Source organism: Rousettus aegyptiacus, unplaced genomic scaffold (genome assembly GCF_014176215.1).
Source record: "Rousettus aegyptiacus isolate mRouAeg1 unplaced genomic scaffold, mRouAeg1.p scaffold_m13_p_2, whole genome shotgun sequence".
In the NCBI taxonomy this organism is placed as follows: Eukaryota; Metazoa; Chordata; class Mammalia; order Chiroptera; family Pteropodidae; genus Rousettus; species Rousettus aegyptiacus.
The window spans coordinates 54,848,093-54,868,340 of record NW_023416295.1 but is presented as its reverse complement, the minus strand read 5'-3'; the positions used below and the strand labels follow the sequence as shown (position 1 = coordinate 54,868,340).

Sequence of the window (20,248 nt, the reverse complement as noted above, 5' to 3'; positions counted from 1 at the left end):
TAAAATGAAGTTTATTTGATGTGGTGTCAATAGTGTTCCAAATAGTGTTTCCTAAAAGTCACTCCCACCCAGAACCGTGAAAGGTGACTGTTATAGACTGAATGTTTATATGTTAAAATTTTATCTTCCAATAAAATCATTAGGAAGTAATTAGGGTTAGATGAATTCGTAAGGGTGGAGCCCCCAAGAATGAGATTAATAACCTTAGGAGAAACACCAGAGAGCCTGCTTCCTCTGCTCTGCTCTCTACCACAGGAGGATACAAGGAGTTGGCAGTCTACAACTCAAAAGAGAACTTACACCAGACCCTAACTATGCCTATCTCAGACTTCTAACTTCCAGAACTGTGAAAAATAAATTTTTGTTGTTGATAAGCCACTCAATCTAAGGCACTTTGTTATAGCAGCCAAAAAGGACTAAGACAATGACCCTATTTGGAAATAGAGTCATTACAGATGTAATCAAGATAAGACTCAAGACGTGATCATATTTGATTAAAGTGGGCCCCAAACCCAATGACTGCTGTCCTCCTAAGAAGAGGAGAGGACACAAAGAGACACAGAGAGATGTGGAGATACAGGTTGTATGGAGGTGAAAATAGGGATTGGAGTGATGAAGCTGTAAATTCAGGAAGTCCAAGGATTGCCGGGAACCACCAAAAGCTGGAAGAGGCAAGGAAAAATTTTTTCTTGGAGCTTTCAGAGGGAGTATGGCCCTGCTCACACTTTGACTTTGGACTTCTGGCCTCCAAAATGGTGAATGTACTTCTGTCGCTTTAAGCCATTGAGTTTGTGGTAATTTGTTACAGTAGCTGTAGAAAACTAATATGATACCTTAAGTCTTATCATTTCAGGATAGAAATGATAAATCTTTAACAAATAAAAAATGGAATAATGCAGAAGTGCTGTCTTTTTACACGATTCTCTTATTAGTTTCAGTAATAAGACCAGCCTTGGTAGGATTTTGTGTATTGAAACTAATGCCTCTAAGTAAAACTGAGAGCCAAGAGTACCAGGAATAGGAAATTCTGATTAGCAATTTTGTAGATGGAATTCCATTCATGTATTTATGACAAATTATTCTTTCATTTTAGAATGAAGCTATGCCCTCTCAGCCAAATGATGATATACTTACTCACCAGTAACCACTTCACAATACCTCCCTCTAAGTCTTCAGGGCGAAAGACAAAAACTGGCCCTGCATCGTCTTAACTACTAAAATGGAACCAGGGTCCCCAAACCAGGTGCCAGAGTAAAAATATTCTCAAATCTGCAGTTAAAGGACTTGAAGACAGGTTGTATTCTAGATAAAAGCTTAAAATGTAATTTCCATTGAAAATAAAAAAAAAAAAAACAGGGCAGAATGTTATGTTTTAAGATATTAGAATCAGACAACAGGAAGAATATTTTTGCTAAGCAAAGACTGTTATCTTTTCCTCTTTTATTGCACACACCAAAGACAGCTGCTTTAGATGAACAGGTAACTTGGGTGAGGTAAAGAGAGTGTAAAATATTTCCTCATTCACTTTGACAGAACTAGGTCTATAATGCATTCTGAGTTAAGTGCTTCTTGCAACAAGTCACATGCACCCTAGATAATCACACATAACTAGGTGGTTCTCACTTTTAACCAGGTCTCTTCGCGGGTCCCTTTATCATGCTTAGATTTTCTGATAAATTACTCATTTCTATAATGCGAAGTCATTTAAAATATTTTATTTGGAAGGTAAGATTATTTATCACCAAATATTTAACAGATCAATTACTTTTAGCAAGTCATTTAGTCTCAGTTTTCTAATTCACAGGTTATCTTTGAAAGTCTTTTTCAGTTTAAATCTCTTTGATAAATTCTAAAGGAATAACTGTTCTAAAATTGCTCTTTAAATTTATACTAATATGAGTAGCCTGTTTGCTTTGATTACAAACCTCGTAAATATTATTTAAACAAATGTCTGCAAGACATATTTCTGGGTGATTGTATTTAAGTCACTGGTTTGATTTTAGTCAAAGAAAGCTATATGACATTCTATGATATATGAGCTATAATTATATGAAGTTGTTGCCTGGCTTTTTAAGAAGACATATCAAAACTTACAAAATCTAATGAATGACCCTTTTAAAGCAGTTTCCTTGGGAGAGTATGAACTTACTCTCAAAGGTTATCATTACAAAGAAATTCTGACAATTCCTCTTCGGGTACTTAGAAAGTTTACTGACTATTAGAAAATTTTTAACAGATTGAGATTAGTGCACGAGAAAAATGTTTTCCAACAGAATTCTAAAGCTACAGATATTAAAATGATCTAACACAAAATCATATGTTGCAGTTAAATAATTCATTTATTAACTAGATTTATTTTGGCATTACTTTTGATTTCATGTAGGGACCTCCTCTTCCCTCAAAGGACAAATATGTTCCTTCACTGAAGATATTTAAAACAATGTTCTACAGTTTTACAAGCCAATTAACTAATTTATTTATTCACTCACCCATTCATCCAGCTAATATTTTCTGAGATTGCAAAGTTGGTCCTACACAGATTGTATAAATTGATAAGATTGGCCTTAAGATGCTTATAAATATAAGCTTTCAAAAGATGCATTCTAAAATGTCTTAGAGTGTTTTGAACGCTGGTAGCATTTTCAGAATAAATCTGTATTAATTCTTAAGATCATGTCATTGAGGAGGTTGTTGGAATCATTGTTACGTATTTTTAAAATCATATCATTCATGTTACTTTGTAGTAGCCCTAGTTATATTATTATCATGGAGAATACAACTAAAGGAAGCTTTAAGTATTCTTCCCCTCATTCTTTACAATAGAGTGAATTCATAGATTAACTTTCCCCTTTCCTCAAATTTTTAAGTGCTGACCTAGGAATTATCTTTTTGGAAGATGAGCTTCTAGTTGAACAAGAATCAAAAAAAAAAAAATTAGAAAATCCTGTTCTTTTACTGACTACTCCTAATTTTTCCTGTGTTATTTAGTATAGTGGCAAAGAAGAAATTTAAATGACTCACAGTTTTTTCTGAATTACACACTTATCCTTGTTACTTTGTTATTTTAGAATATTTTTTAAATTTACTGTATATAATTAAAAACTAATAGCTATTCTTTAGTTAATGAATACAACTAAAGAGAATAAATATATGTAAGATAAACTCACTAGATCAAGAAAAGTGAATAACAGGTTTTTAATATCTGAAGATTTTTACTTTGTAATTTACCTTCTCCCTAGCCATTTTAACTCTATTTTTTTTTTTACAAGACTTATCATCTTAGAATTGACTTCTGAATTCTTTATCGTCCTTATAGCATGGATTAATATGTGAAATCAGGTCCTAAGAGTTTCCTCTTTCTTTACATGTGCCCAAGTCTCTGAGAAATAGCATTTTTTTCTTTATCCAAATGCTGTTGAACTCAATCCTATGTTTCTATTATGTGGCAGCAACCACACGACATTCATTTATTTTCTGTCCTATTTTGTATTCTTCATATACGATGTAAGATACAATTGATATTTCCTTAAAATGTAATTTTTACACTAAAAATCCTTATAAGTCACTTACAAAAATGTATTCAAAAGAAATTCAGATATAAGTTATCACAACCATAACAAAACATTTATCTGTTTGATAAGTAAAAATTAGAACGACTGTATATATGTATACGTACACATATATAAGTTCATTTATTTATTTTGGTTTATAATAAAATTTAATAAGAAGTATATTTTCTCTAAATTACCAAGGGTATCCAATGTTTTTATTTTTTCTGGATTAAAATGGCTAAAGATTATTAAAATTATTTTAAGTTTATCAGGGATTATGTCTTTTAAAAATCATTTTATATTTGCTTAAGAAGTAATATTAATTATAGAACATCAGAGTCAGTTGAAAAGTTAAGGTTGGGATATGAGGAATATGATTTTTTCCCAACAGAATTCTAAATATATAGACATTAAAATTGTCTAGCAAAAAAATGGCTGAATGGATCACTACCTTTGTATTTTTTTACTTTGATGTTTTTTTTCTACTAAAACAAATGTGTCAGTTTGAATACATTTCAAATAGTCCTTTGATAGCTAAGAATTTGCCAAGTTTCATTCAAATATAAAGAAAAGAGAGCAAAATCATACTCCACCAGCCCATCCAGTTCTGCTTTCTTCTACGTGTTCCTGAGTCTAAAAGAAAAAAAGGTCACATGAAGCACAATGTTAGGAGAACAGTTTTTCCTAAATATAATCTGGACATTTGAACCAGTTAAGCTGCCTCAATCAACTATTGCTAGTCAACTAACTTCAACTTGAGTTTAAGATGGCTATATTCAAAATCTTATATACGACACTATTGGATACATTGCATACATATGAATAATCTAAAGATTTTACTGCAAATAATTATGTTTATACTTCGAGTGAGATTATCGCAGCATCTATGGAGGCCTGGCACAACCCAAGCAGTTGCTGTCATATAAGCAAAAAGGCATTTCACAGTGGAATGTAGGTTAAACTTTTTCCTTTACTCAGTCTTATGAAGTAGCTAAGAATCTTAAAATTTTTACCAAATCTTATTTGGGTGTATATTTAAGCATGATGCAATCAATCATTTATTGAACCAATATTTTGTAAGCTTGAAAGGATGATTAGGCTTTTCCAGACAAATTATTAGAGAAAGAATAGTCTAGGTAGAATAAAAGGCAGAAACCAGGCCAAGCTACAGGTGGTTCAGCGCACTGAGAAATGTGACTATGGGAAAGTTGAGGAAGAATGCAGAGGTACCTGAAAAGTCTTGGAGAAAGTTTTATGCCACCCTAGGAAACTTGGATTTTTCTTGTAGGTAAATCCTTTGAAGGATTTCAAAATCACAATTTGGAAAATACAATTGTAAATATGACTCAGATAGTTTATTAGACACAGATAAGATAAAAGGAGGCAAAGAGATCAGTTGGAGGTTTACTATAATATTTGGAAAAGGATGATAAAAACCCAAATCTGAGGATGGTGTAGAGAAGATATAGCCAGAGATATTTAAAAGTTTATATCCTCAAAATGAATTTGAGAGGCAAGTGGTACTGAAACCTCTGCTACAAATAAAAATTACCTAAAGAGAGTAAGTAGAGAATTGTGACAAAGACTATAAGATAATCAGCAACCATTTCCTCTTTCTGCTAGAACTATAACAAGGCTACATTTCCCAGGCCCCCTTCCAGTCGAATGTGTCATGTGATAAGTTCTGATCAATGGCATGAGAGCAGAAGTGACTCCTGCTACTTTTAGACCTAAACTGTAAAAACCTCTTATATATGATTCTCTATTTTTTTTTTTTCATTCCCCAGAAGAATGTTAATTGTCTGGTTTGAATAACGTTGGACTAGCTTTGGAAGTCCCCAGGCGAAGACAGCAGAAATGCCATCAACTGGGGTTCCTTAATGACTGCGGAGCAGAGCATGCCATCCCCGACCTCTCACCATTTCCTACTTACCTAGACTCACTATTGGATGAGTACATGAATGTGCAAAAAATTTCTACTGTATTAATCCACTGAATTACTGGAGGGGTTTTGCTTTTGGTTGTTGTTGTTTTATAGTAGTTAGCCTACTTTGCAAATATATTAACGTGGGGAGTACTAAGATTGCTAGAGAAGTCAGAAGAAGAAGAGCTGGAAAGAAAAAGAATAGTCAGTGAAGCAGAAAGAGAACCATGAGAGAAGTACTGTCATAAAACCCAAGGGAACAATAAATTTTAAAAACATGGTTTGGACTTTCTCCTATAGAGATAGGCCAGTGCCTCAGAGAGAACAGGACAAGACTCGAAAAAATAGTAAAACTTTTTTGATTTGTTATTTTTAGCCATAAGGAAAAAATTAATTTTAATTCCCTCTTCAGAGAAGGTAGAATAATATGAAAGATTTTTTTCCCCAAAGTTACAAATTTCTTAATAAATCTTATTTATTAAGAAATAAATAAAAACTATTAACAGTTTCCTTTGTTTTTTGTTTTGGGTATAATTTCCAACATGCATAAAATGTTGTTGGGTCACTTAACCTTAAATATTATTTGTTTTCACACACACATGTGCACACACGCACACACACACACATCAATCATGAGCATGGTTGCTGGAAAATCAATACTCTGTATTTTCTTAAATCTAAAAATGTGTTGTATGTATTTATTAGACTATGTTGAAAAAGAGGTTGTTTTAAAATCCTAAGGTTATTCAAATCTGGTATTCTAATATGCACTCACTGTTTTTGGCCATAAAACTAAGGTTTGTATTCCAGGGAATTCCACATCTCATTGAATGAGCATTTTATATGTTCTGTCAGTTTGGATATAAGTTGTCTCAGATTTTGATAAATTAGAATTTCAGACTCCAAAGCAATCATAGTTTTTAAATGCCTAGTTTAGGAGCTAAAAATGATATCTAAATGATATCATTTATAGTTTTAAACTAACAAAATTAAAGCAATAATTTCTAAGACTCGAATTCAATGAAAATGTTAAAGACATGTACATGCAAATCAGACCAATGGTTTCTAATTAACTAGCACAATCAAGTTTATTCTGTCCTCTTTTTTTTTCCCTATGATACTGCATTTAAGCCAACATCTTTCTGCTTTGTATATCAAAATATAAATAAGATAAAAATAAGTTTCCAGCATATTCCATTAAAAGTAGTAAAGCTTGTTAGAGACACAGTAGTGATTTAAAAAAATATTTTTAGCCTGAGTAATGTTGACTGTTACAGTCCTGATACATTTCCAAACAGATTCACATGACTTTTTCCTTGCAAAACATAATGTCCTAATTTCTAGATGGAATTCAGTGATTTACTTTGATTGCTCTATGCTTTTTTTCTTACTTTATAAAATAAGTTTATTCTATATTTGTCTTAATGAAACATTTCTTCATAATTAGACTTATGAAATGTACCCATCGAATTTCCTATTTAAAGACAACATTTTGTATTCCTTAGTCTCTAATGTGTGTACTTACGAACAGGCTTATTTTAAAGCTTTTAAATTGGTGAAGTAGTTTTCTGACTCATTAATTCAACAGATTATGTTTGGATTTAAGCAATAGAAACAATTAAAACTCAACAATAAATCTGTGCCTAGTTTTCAAGTTTTTTTTTTTCTCCTAAAATTAGCACAGTATAAAGCAATCTCCTAAAATAGGATAGCAGGTTGATTTGATCTAATATTTTATGTTATGTTCTCAGTTATCTATTTTTGATTTTAAAATGGGAATACTTGGCTTTCTTTTGATGATATCCATTTCCTCCTTTCGAACTTTTATTTTTCAGGTTTGACATTGAATTAAACATGTTGCCATTTACATATTGTCTCTGGTTTTTGTTTGTTTGTTTGTTTGTTTGTTTGTTTTAATAGAACACATCTATTTCCCTAATAGACCCATCTTATTTTTTCATCTTCATTATTTTGCTTTTTTGGACTACTAATTTTGTAATCTTAAAAGGATGGACTTCCATCTTAATTCAGAACCAGATACCTGATTTTCCCAATGTTACATTGTTTTAGTCTTTTTCTCTATTCAAAACTAAAGTCATTCAAGAAAATAAGAGGTATCTTATTCATTTAGTAAAAAGAATGAACCTGTGAATAGAGAGGTTTTTTCCCTCAATTAGGAATTGAATGCAGTAATTCTGTTTATAGCTGTAAGTCCCCACTCTTGTACTTTCACCTTCGGAAATATACTTCTGTGGTTTTAATATAACTTACCTTTGGACAATCCCATGTCTGCCAATCTTCCCTGAAATCACATATAGACAAGACTGAAACATTCTGAATTCTTTTTAGCCACTGCAAACATATTCGATCATCAGTAACCCACGTAAGCCAACTGAAATAATAATCACTGCAAGTAAAAGCAAAACAGTCAGTCACAACCATAAACCAATATTACATTAAAAATTTCTTAATTTCTGTTTTCTAAAGGATCAGTTTTATTATCATAAAATATTTTATCTTGGATATGGAAGACAAAACTTTTCTTTATCTGCAGAGAAAGTTTAAATATACCCACTGACTTTTAAGGGATATCTATGATGGAATTAATTCATCTAATGGAATTATTTTATACTTGAGTCTTCTTCCCATTTTGACTTTTTATATCTTAGGAAGAAATTTAAGACATAAAGCCAAAGCTATTGTTCAATCTAGAGTGGGGAAAGCATTAAATTGGCTATTATGCATAGGAAAACTCAATTTTTCACTTTTTAACTAGTCGGGTAAGGGCCAAGTGTGGCCTTCATCTTTCTCTCCAGGCAAGTTTGTGTTGAAGCTGAGTTTCAACTGTGACAATAGTCAGGGACAGAGGGAGAATTAGGGTTAGTATAATAATCAGAGATGATGCATATAAAGTTACTTAAATAGTGCTTGGCACATAGCAGATGTCCGTGACAGGCAGTGAAGATTATTGGCTATGAGGATGAACTTGTAGATGGAAAATATCAATGTAAATGAACCACAGAATTCTGGACATTGATGTAAAGGCATCACAGAACTGAGAGGATTCTCTGACTCAGATTCTGGCTTTATCTTTTACTAGTTATATTATCTTAGACTTGTTGCTTAACATATCTGTGCTTCTGCTTCTATGTAAAATGGGAATAATAATATTACCAATTTTAAAGTTTGCCATAAAGATTTGCCCAAAATGTTAAGTCTTAAGAATTATGCCCATTACATAGTGACTGATCAAAAAAATGTTAGCTATTACTATTATATTGTTAGTATTCTACAGATAGTCAAACAAGGCTCTTGACTCCTTATATGGTACTCTTTCTGCATTCCTTTTGCCTCCTAAGGCAAAAGACATAAAAAAAAAAAAAAAGATTTATTTAGTCAAGTTTTCATCAACTAGATTAACATAGGGAAAAAGGGATCTTCCAAAAATTTAAACACATTTTTGATTATCCAAGAATAGATTCACTAGCAGAGGCCTCTGGTAAGGTTCTTCTTCATGTTAATGATGAATCATTCAGTCCTGGTTGACTCTTCTTTATAAAGCAAGAAGAGAGAAGCCAAGCCTTGATCTTTTTGGATTTAGGAAGTGGTAAGAAGGCTCACTACAGACTTTGGGGACCCCTACCCTGGACTAATCAGACAAGATATACATAGGGCACCATGCTGGGGAAGTGAGAATGCTTCAGCTCCTTGTCTGTATGCAGTCAATCTCAAAGTAGTTAATTCTACAACCAGTAATTGCAAACAGACTGCATCCTAGTTAAAAATGTTATTAGTTGGAGAGGCTTGGTTTATCTTCTCTTATTTGTCACATACATAGGATATGCACACTATATTTACAAACTCTGGGTTGGAAAGAAAGTAGGCCAGATTTGAAAGAAGCCAGGCTGAGGATATATATTGATTTTACTATCTGTCTATTTGTCCCAAGTTGACATTCACACACCTGAAGGAAGTAACCTTTAAGTTGATCTCTGTGGTCATTTTACGTATATAATAAGAGCTAATGTTTTAAAATCAATTTAGGAAATGTGATTTTTGTCTGTATTTAGCTTTGCATGTCAGTTTTATTTATTTACTTATGCTTATAGTATCTGCGTCATAAACTCACTAGAAAAAGAGTGTAAACACTGATTAAGAAATTTGTGTTAAAATTCAGTTTAAAAGGTGGAAAGTATCTAAGATTAATATACCTTGAGGCTATCATTGCTGGAACTGGCACTTCTATGGGTCCTACATGTTCAGGATAAGTAGTATCGATGACAAATATCCGAACGACAGGATTTTTAGCTCCAGCCTACCGAGAAAATGGAGACCTTTAAGCTCTTAAAATTCTAATCGTCACCATTTTAAAGACGCTTTGGGAATTTAAGCATACTTGTACAAGCTAAAAATGTTACTGTTGAAAACATTCTAATTATAACATGACCAGGAATTTTATTTCAATTTTACTTGCAAGACAATTACAAATATTGTGTCAATCATAATGAAAACATATACTTTAAATGATTAATGAGGAAGCTTTGATTCATAGAGAAAAAATTTTAGATTTGAAAATGCAGTTCTGTACTTGATATTCTCTTCTTATTTTTAAGACAGATATTTCCTACTATTATTACTATTAATATTAATATAACTATAATAATCATTTTTCCATGTGTTAGAGGGAGAGCAGAGACGGACTGGTTTTAGGAGGAGAGTGTAAAGAATAAATAATGAAAAATACTTTTTGCTTTTACCCTATAATTTGGTCCAGGCAATCACCAAACTATCCATCCCCTAGCTGGTTACATTACTACTGTTATCATCTCCCCACTCCAAATTAAGAAATTTTCACCTCCAAATAAAGGTCCATGGAATTCACACTTTTCTAATTTTGTGCTTTCTGTGCTATTTTATACTCTAAATCTTGCATGACCATATCATTCACACCCAGACAGCTTCTAAAATTTCTCTGGTATTTTACCACAGAAAAAAAGAATTCTTATAATTGTTAAATAATTTAAATCCACAAAGTTTAGGTAAGTAGTCTTAAATGACTTATGCTGTCTAGATTCATCGAAGGAACTGTTCAGACTCTCCTCTGGCCTCCCTATTTCACTCAAAGTTTAGCTGACTTCTTGCTTCTTTCACAGAAGCCTCTCAGTCCAATGTCACATGACTCAGCAACTTCAGCCTTCAAAGAAGCATGAGAATTGGGTCCTAACTTCTATGTCAGTGTCAGTTACTTCTCAGTTCTGAGTTTCTTCATCTCTTCCTTTCCCTTACACCTTTCTAAATACCCAAGTCCTTTTACATTTTGAGTCTCAAGGATCACCCCTCTCACTTCCAAACGTCTCTAGCTTTCAAGACTTTAGACAGAGCCCTTGAGGAGTCTCCTACCTAAACACTCATCTCCTATCCGTTGACTATTCTCAAATGACTTTAAGCATATATTTTAGGCTATATGGCCTATTTCTTTCACTATAACTATTTCAGCTCACTTCAGAATCTGTTTGTGTGTATGCACATCCACTGCATCTTTGTCACATAGAAATGCACTGACCTATGCATGACAATGTTCCTCTCAGCAAGTAAAAACAACAGGGATGAAAGGACAATGAGCTGCATTCTAAAATCACTTTCGGTCCTTGTGCAAGAGGATGATTTATGATTTGATGCCCTTTCAGATTTCTTGTCTAAATTAAATTAGGATACAATGCTTCACCGTGACCTGGCCATTCTCTAACTGTACATAAAGGTCTCTTCTCTTCAGATATGAGAGTGAATGGAAAGTATGCACACTAATAATTCTAGAATATTAGTGCAAAACACTTCGGGCTCACACCCTGCCTAATTCATTCAAGGAAAGAACTAGGCTCACAAACTTAAGCTACCTTACATGTCCAGAAAAGACCATAACTCAACCCTGCTTCTACCTGACAGGAACATAAAGTCCAACATTTGTATTTCCCATTCTAGTTTGCATTTACATGAGAATTCAAGAGGGAATTGCAAAACAGAACTTTACCCTGAATTTGGAGCATGAAATATGAGAAAATTAAAATTAAGTTAAGCTTGTTTTTCCTCCATGATCTAGACCATATGTTTTTCAAAGATTCTGCAATAGATTTAGCAAAGACTATTTCATCCAGCACAACCAGATGTCCAAAGCAACAGATGTCCATATAAATAATAGAGCACAGTACAATGTTTGCTTTACAATGCACAAGGATAAGAAGCTCTCCAAACTTGTTGATCCCACCTCTATTCATGGTATTGGTTGCTCATTTTGACACCAGGGAAATAGAACCATCTGCTAAAAATAGTCAACATACCTTTGGGTATGGAATATTTATTGTCCTAGGATATTGCTCATCACCATAATAAGAATAGGCAATAACTGGTATCTCTGTATCATTAAACTCTGCATATGCCAAAAATTTTCCATTAGGAGACCACCAGAGAGCATATTTTGAAGCAAGCATTTCCTCTGAAAAATAAATACTAGCATATTAGTTACAATTACAACTTACTCCTAAAATCATTATAAATGTTTCAGAATACATTGTATATGTCTATTTATTGCCTGAAATAATTTATTTAATGTGGATTTGACATATCATACTTTGGTTATTAACATAAATAATCTGGTTTTAGAAGAATAGTTTAACCTTATATCCCTTTATCAAACATCAATTAATCTCCTTAGTTATTGACATTAATCAGAAATGTAATTTTTAAAATAAATAATAAACATATCAACAATAATTAATTTTTCCTTTTGGGGCATCTTTTGGTTTTGATAGTCACATTGAAAGTTGACTTTCTCTTCTGCGAATATTAAAAAAAAGTTTAGTTGTATATTTAAATGAGGAAAAGGACTAGAAGAACTATTAAAGTTAAATACTGGATCTGACATGACCTAGAAAGAGAACAAAATACCCAAGAGTATAGAAAACTGAGAGTATTCTCCCCCAAAATCATTCAGATAGTTGTTTAGTTTTGGAAAAAAGGATTTATTTCTCAAAAGAAAACAAACCCGAGAAAATGTGCTAACATAGCATCTAAGGACAATATACTTTTTGGAATAAAAATTATCATTACCATTTTATAATGTTCAAAAATAAATTTTACCAGTCTGATAACAAAATTTTGTTCTTTCAGGACATGTTTATCTTTTTTGTAACCTGAATAACAGCTTTCAGAAATGCCACCATCCATCTCAGTAACATACCACTTCTTTAAATAAAATTAAATGCATGTAATTTTTTTCATTTAAAAGCCTAAAACTGAAATAGTGGAACAAGAATACAGCTTACCTTCATAAACCCAATCGGGGATTCCATTAAATATTTTATTTTCTCTTCCATTATATGTTACTTGAAAAGGTGGGTCTTCTGGTCTTTCTTTCAGATAGACATTGTTTTGATAGACATACGCCTAGAAGTAGTGGTAAGCTACTTAATAAGGAGAAATTCCATAAGAAATACAATGAACCATATATTTGTGTTAATTATTCACTTAATACCTTTAAAAAGAGGGGTAATCCAGATATAAAAGACTCACAACCAAAATATCATTTTAGTAGGTCAAAAACAAAACAAAACAAAACAAAAAACCCCTACCAACTTACATTAGCACCAATTACAATTTTTAAAGTCTACATCAAATAAAGAATAAAGCCTCTAATTTTATTAGTTGTTTTATTACCCCCCCCGAAATAATTATGTGTATTGACAGAAAGTCAAATAAATCTTTAAATATTAATAGCTAACCAGATCTAATCTTTATTTAGAGTCTTTAAATAAGAGCTTGGACAAAATTTCATGTTGTCTGAAGCTAGTCTGGGAAACTTGTGAAAACCATATTTTTCTTAAGCTTTCTGGCACAACGCATTCTGGCTGAGTATAAGGATAAAGTTTCTGACTGCGATATTTAAAGAAGTCTATCCATGAGCATGAGATTTTGCGGAATTCTCAGATGGATTTCATCAAAACTCTTTTTGTTTTTAACCACTAAAATAGTGATAAAATTTTTTTGTTTTGTTTTAAGCAGGGAAATTTAACAAAGACCAAAATCAAATGGCTCCTCTTTTACTTAAATGATTAAACACTTCCATAATTTAAACACTTACTAATTTACTCCCAACAGGTGACCAGCATATATACTGAATTGAGTGAGGAAGCTCATTTTTTCTTACAAACTCTCTAGAAGAAAAAAGAAAGACAGAAAGAAAAGAATAAATAAACCTTAATATTCAATGTGGAAAAAAACCCTCTGCATAAACAGAAAAAAAATAAACAATAAAAATGAAAGATTATCCTCTCTGCTTTTTCAAACCTAATGGAAGAAGGTGTCTACTTGGGGCTGGAGACATGGGGTAATAGTTGCAATTATTTGCTACTTACTTAAAGGTCATTTAACTTCTCTGGGTCTCTGACCCTTAGAGTGTGGTGAATGGATTAAAGATTTATAGACTGTGAAAGTGGGAATATCTCTAGAAATCATCCAGTGCAACTCCCTCATTTTGTAGAAAATGATATGACTTCGAAAATCACATTGATAGTTCTTGGCAGACCCCTAATTAAACTCAAGCCTTTAACTCTCAGGACTGTAAAATTTGTACACATCAGGCTGAGATGGTTGCTGAAGTACCTTCCAGCTCTGAAATTCTATAATGGTGCTGAAGTTTAATATGTACTCTTCCACATTTTCATTCACAACCCCCATCACTGTGAATGCATATGCATTTCAAATTTTTGAAAGTAAGATGCCATTTGACAATCTCCCCAGGGATCTGACTTGAAATCAGAAACGAAAAGGAACATCTGATCTCACGCTAAACTGAAAAACAGATCATATACTGGGCAATAAGCCTTAAGCTTACAAAGTCCTCCACCCATAGGGAAATTCCAAATATCCTGTCGGTCAAGAATCTCACTTTGATCCTTGGAGTAACCCTGCAAATACTCAATTGACTGACTTGCACTGTAGAGATTTATAGATCTTCAGCAAGAATGTGTTCAGATTTTTATGTGTTAAAGAGTCATAAGATGCCATGTTTGAATTTTGATTATCTTCTTGAAGATTGTATTAATAGTTTCATCAGGAATGCATCTGTGGAGACAAAAACAAGACATGCTTCCAAGGTGTAATGTGAGGAGCTTGAAGATCCTCTGGTCTCCCCTTCCAAAAAAATATCTCCAACTTGGAGATAACATATGCCTGACATATCTATTTTTTCCATAGTTTTAAAGTCCGGATGCCTGTGAAGACTTCTAACACACATCACCTTGTTTAGCTTATTGGGTCATGTAGCATGAGGCTTAGTGAATAATGAAGGAGCATGGCACTGGACAGATTAAGTTTGATTGGACAGTGATGCCCCTGGCAGAAGAAGACCATTGGTGCTGCAGAAGGAATCCCAAGTGCCAGATGGCAGTTTATGAACACCCAGCCCCTGGAAGGTGCAGAACCTACTGAAAGACATAGGTTCAAGGGTACAGGCAAAGAAATGATCCAAAGAGAAGACATTCTTCACTTGGTTTTTAATTTTGTTTCAAATCAATGTTCATGTTACCTTTGACACTGTAACATTGTCTTACATTTCCATATGCTGTGGGATTATCTATGCAATCATGTAGATAGCACGAAGCTGAAAACCTCAGTGCACGGTTAGTCTCTTCATGACTGGCAAGTCACCACAGCTACCATTTTCTGTTTTTTTTTTCTAAATAATTAATGTATGAAACAAAGTGAAGGAATCTGCTTTATAAAGGCTATCAATTCTTCAGTATTCCTTCCCTTGCTTCAAATCAGAACCATCTTCATTTTCATAGACTCTTTAGAGGCATACAAAAGACGTGAAGTTAACTGTATCTAATCTTGTCTTGAACCTCACAAATTTGTCATCCCTCACTTCCTAAATGATCATATATTTACCTGACCACCCCTCCAAAAAAGCAATCTGGCAAATTAATAGTTGTAAAGAAAATAACAGCAACAGCAGTGGTTTGAATAAATTCACTGCACTAAAGCTAAATATTTAAAATAATACTAGGTCACAAAACTTCTACAAACCGTAATTAAAATATTAATATTGCCATATTCTCCTGGAATGCTATTTAATTTGGTGAACCTCAACATAGATGGACTTGGAGAATTTAAATATGATTAAAAGAAAAATAAGAAAATAACTATAGCCTTAAGGAATGTACTGAAAGAGTAAGGTTTCCACTTCATTACTAAGTGTTTCTTTAGGGTAGGGTTGACACTTTGATTTCATTTGTATCCTATATAAGCGTCTCGCATAGTAAGTAATCAATAAATATTCTTCGAATTTGGTGACAAAGTGGATACAGAGAAGAGAAAGACTCAGAGTGTATTAGGTAAATTTAGATTCCACTTTATGTACTTTATGTACTATTTCTCAATTTGACAGTTTAAGGAAATCTGAGTTATTCTTTTCTGAACATTTAAAAGGAGACAGATTTTCTTAATTCTTGTGCTTTTGCTAGACAAAGGGGGAAATAGAACATAAGATTTTTCAATACCTCTTCAAGACATATAATTATTTTTCCCTTTTATATAACAACAAATCGGATTGCATATTAAGATGAGTAACTAAACCCATTTATTGTCCATTATTAGTCAGAGTGTTTTTTAAGTGCAAATCTGATCATGTTATTTCCCATTTAAAACCCTTCAGTGACTCCCTATTGTCATCAGAACAAAATCTAAATTCTTTTTAATGGTTTCCTCATTATTATTTGGCCCATGCTTCCTGGCCTCAACTCTTTCTCAACCTTACTTACACCACCTCCAACTAGTCCACATGCCCTCCTCCGATTTCAACTCAAGTGACCTACTTTGAATTTTCTAAAAAAACTTCAGGCTTTCTGTTCCCTTTGTGCTTTTAGATGTTATTCCCTTTGCCAGGAATTCTTTTTCTCAGTCCTTAGCCTACCTACTCATTCATTTAATTTTTTTTCTTTTAAATTGTAAAAATTTCAAATACATATACAGATAAATAAAATAATATAATAGATAGCAATTTATCTACCATGCTAATGTAAGAGATATTAACATTTTACTATTTTAAAAACAATTAATTTAGAATCAACTAGTGGAGTATATGTTCACATACAACTAATGCTGCATCTCCCTCCCTTCTGCTTCCTTCCAACGAAGTAGCCCCTCTTCTAAAACTACTGCATCGTTCTCATACATGTTTTTGTAATTTTACTATACTTGTTTACTTTCATAAATGATATATTTATAATTTGGTATTCAGATCTTCGTGGGGGGGGAACTATATTGTGTATAAAAGTGCAAAATATCAACCAAATAAAAAGAGATGAATATTCCATAAAAATATTTCCTCGCATTTCTTATTTTATGGATGCACATATATTGTAAAGAAATAAGAAACTAAGGTTAGTAACAAGACAATACAGTCTTCACTTCAAATCAGAATTTGGAATGAAAAAGTCTGTATTAAAGTTAAGCAGTATTACAGCATATGGAATGCAGTTAGCATTAATATGATGGCTATAGGTGGAGGGCCAGGAGAGGGAGGGAGCAGATGAGGGGATTGTTTTATGAACTATACAGATGTCTAACCAATGTACTGTATACCTGAAACTAATTTAAATTTTAAAAAGTTAAGCACTATTAATAAATAGACATAAAGTTTTACCCATTCGTAAGGTCATAGATGTGATATGTTGCTGTGTAAGAGAATCTCCAAAGCTGTCAGGAAAAAAAAAAGGGGGCGAAGACAAATTATGGTTTTTAAAAAGCTTATGTCAGTAATGCATAATCATTCAATTGAAGGTTCAGAATTATAAAATGATTATTTTCAAAAGTCACTAGAAAGGACATGCTTCAATTCCTAATGAGTCTTCAGCTGAAAGAATTTTACTGTGGATTTTTGTGCTGTTTGTCCAAGTTCCAGAACTAATCTCAGCAGCGATTCAAATTCCATGCCACAAAAAAACCCACACTGAAATATATTTCTTAACATAAGTTTTTCTTTAACATGCTCTATCCTAAGAGTTTTCACTTTATACTTTACCTTGACTGAAATAAAACCCTTATAATTTCTATGGCCCAGAGGGATTACCTGCACCTGAGTAATCATGATGTCCATTAAACTATGTAAAAATAATTTCATTCAAGATAATAGTTTTATTGCAAAATGTTTTCTTTTTTTTAAGTTGAGTGTTTTGTTTTGTTTTTGTTTTTGTTTTTTAAATAGATATTGAAAAAACAAATAGGAAAGATACAGCTTATAATTCCTCCTTTTAAAAAAAAATCTGCTCTTTTTCTCATAAGTATATTTTTATTGTGGTTAGTGAATAAAGCAAGCATTATTTTAGATTTTATTTTTTTCAAACTCTTGGCAAACAAGTTCCAGGTAGAAACGTCTTTATGGAGATTGCTGGTACTAGGACATGGTCCATTGGAAAATTATCAGCTGACTGAACAAGCATGGAGGGGCAAGACTGACTTTCCATTCTGAATTTTAAGCAAGTTTTGCATCCCAAGTAAGATATGAAAAATAACAGAACAAAAAGTTTTTGATCTAAAAGTATTGTTAGATGTTTAATAGTGTATTCTTTTGCCCTTTTGTAAAATAAAATAATCTTGAAGATGTATACATACAAAAATAAGATGATTAACTTCTTATTTCAGGAAGGGGAAATTAAGTAAGAGTAAATGGTCTAAAAGAGTAAAAATAAATTTTAAGAAAAGAGTAAATCGTCTTAGATTTGGTGAGATTTTCCTACACTACGCTTTTGAAGACACAGATTTAAACCCTGGTTTACCATTGACTATATATTTTCCCGCTTAAGCAAGTGAGTTAAGTAAGTGACATCATGATTTTTCCAATTTCAACAATAATAAATTTTTATGAGGTTAAATGTGAAAATTAACTAATGATTTATGATACTAAATAGCTTTAGAAATACGAGAATAATTCTCCCATTTCTGATGAATATCATGACCTCAAACAAAGTTTTTTCCCAAGAGGAAAACAGTTTCTGCTACTTGATGACAACCAGACAAATACACTAAATTCTGAATTATTTGTATATGTTTCAGTTATGCTTTTTGGTCTTATCTAGAACCCACATTAACTTCTTGAATATTTAGAGATAAAGACAAACTCTTGATTCCTCTTACATTTATAAACTACATTGTGGATTAGTAGGAGGTATAATCAGATATACCTAAATTAAATAGTAAATACCTTTGAATAATCACTTTCTAGATATGCAAATTGCCGGTCCGGTGATAAGCCCCAATTTGAAGCATTCACACTTTTCTGAAATTATGAAGAAGTTAATTAGAATACAGAAAACATAACAGAGGCATGTTAATTTGTAGTTCTAAAGAAATATTATATCATTGATATACTACTACATATACGTGATTTCAATGCACTTTAAAAATGTTTATGTAGTATCTACTGTATACAAAGAAATTTACTAGACACTATGGGAGAAATATATGATTAAAAAAAGATATACTTTGTGATTTCAAGAAGCTTATGTTAAATTTGTAGATTAGCAACTTATATTACAAATTAGTTCTAGAAAAAAGATATAAATATAGCATTATTTAAGGAAGAAGTGATTGAATCTAAATAAAAGAGTCAAGGGGGATGGAGTAGTAGGTGCCTATATATCATAGCTACCATTTATTGAGCCTTTATTCTATGTTAAGCACTATCCTAAGCGCTTTCATGTGTTACTTCATTTAATTCTATATTAATCCAAAGAGATATTATTATGTCTATTTTACACAAGAAACTAAGGCATAGTGAAGTTTAGTCAAATTTCCATAACTAGTAAGTGACAGAGATAGAATTTGAACCTCAGTTTGCCTGACTAAAAGATTGAGTTCTTAGTTTTTATCTCACACTGTGCTATTTCATAGAGGAAGAAAGATGCTAGGTAATTTACAGTATGCAAAGGTAATAGAAGAAAGAATTAAAGGAAAACTGTAGTGAGATGAGATGGAACTGAAAAGATAGATTGGGTCCAGATCTGTGTCCAAGAGTTTGGCCTGCTTCTTGGTCAGCAAAGAGCTGGCAAAGTGTTTTGAGGAAGAATATGATGTTGGATACATACCATAGTAGTATTATTCAAAATGGTATATGATTCTCCTGTTTCAATATTATAAAATATTATATTATTATCTGTAGATTGGTGAAGATATTCTTGTCCTTTTAACAAGAAAGAAAACAAAACTTTAAATAATCTCCTTTAATGGGAAATACATTATAACAAAAGGAAACATCCCTTATTTCACAGACTTACTTTGTTTTTCCTCTTCATCCACTATATATTGATTCGTCAGATTTAAAACAATAAGTTGATGGTGGAAGGAAGGAAAGGATCCTTTTTCCTACTTTCCACAAAAATGCCTTATTTGCTAGTAGCAGCTCTATTCCCACTAGTTCAAGTTGTTTAGGAACAAAATTGGGTTTTCGCTGTGTTACAAAAGGATAAACTAGTTTTAAATGATATTTCTTTTGCGATAAAAATACATTTAATTTGGGTTGTGTTTGATTTATTTTAAGTCTTTTTTATGAGCATTTTATTTTCTAAAGAGAAAAATGAAAATATTCAATTTTGTTTAGTAGCACTTTAGCAAACTGTAGCATCATAAACAATTTAGTTGACTTTACCATTTGTTTGATTTGACTTATTTGACAACTTCCTATTTTGAAAAAAAATATCAATTTTTATAAACCTTAAAGAAT

General features: G+C 32.3%; 1 protein-coding gene across 6 annotated transcripts in view; it reads right to left on the bottom strand.

Moving 5' to 3' along the window:
- Window positions 1–20,248, bottom strand: part of LOC107511737 (fibroblast activation protein alpha) — a 71,389-nt gene that overhangs the window by 33,257 nt on the left and 17,884 nt on the right. For all 6 annotated transcript variants that reach the window (XM_036236975.1, XM_036236978.1, XM_036236974.1 and 3 more), the window contains exons 5-13: window positions 19,614–19,708; window positions 18,731–18,805; window positions 17,174–17,226; window positions 13,610–13,682; window positions 12,795–12,915; window positions 11,811–11,965; window positions 9,687–9,790; window positions 7,747–7,882; window positions 4,140–4,184 (exon numbers count right to left, since the gene is read on the bottom strand). In XM_036236975.1, the coding sequence (XP_036092868.1) occupies window positions 4,140–4,184; window positions 7,747–7,882; window positions 9,687–9,790; window positions 11,811–11,965; window positions 12,795–12,915; window positions 13,610–13,682; window positions 17,174–17,226; window positions 18,731–18,805; window positions 19,614–19,708 (857 nt within the window). The remainder of the gene's footprint in view (window positions 1–4,139; window positions 4,185–7,746; window positions 7,883–9,686; window positions 9,791–11,810; window positions 11,966–12,794; window positions 12,916–13,609; window positions 13,683–17,173; window positions 17,227–18,730; window positions 18,806–19,613; window positions 19,709–20,248) is intronic.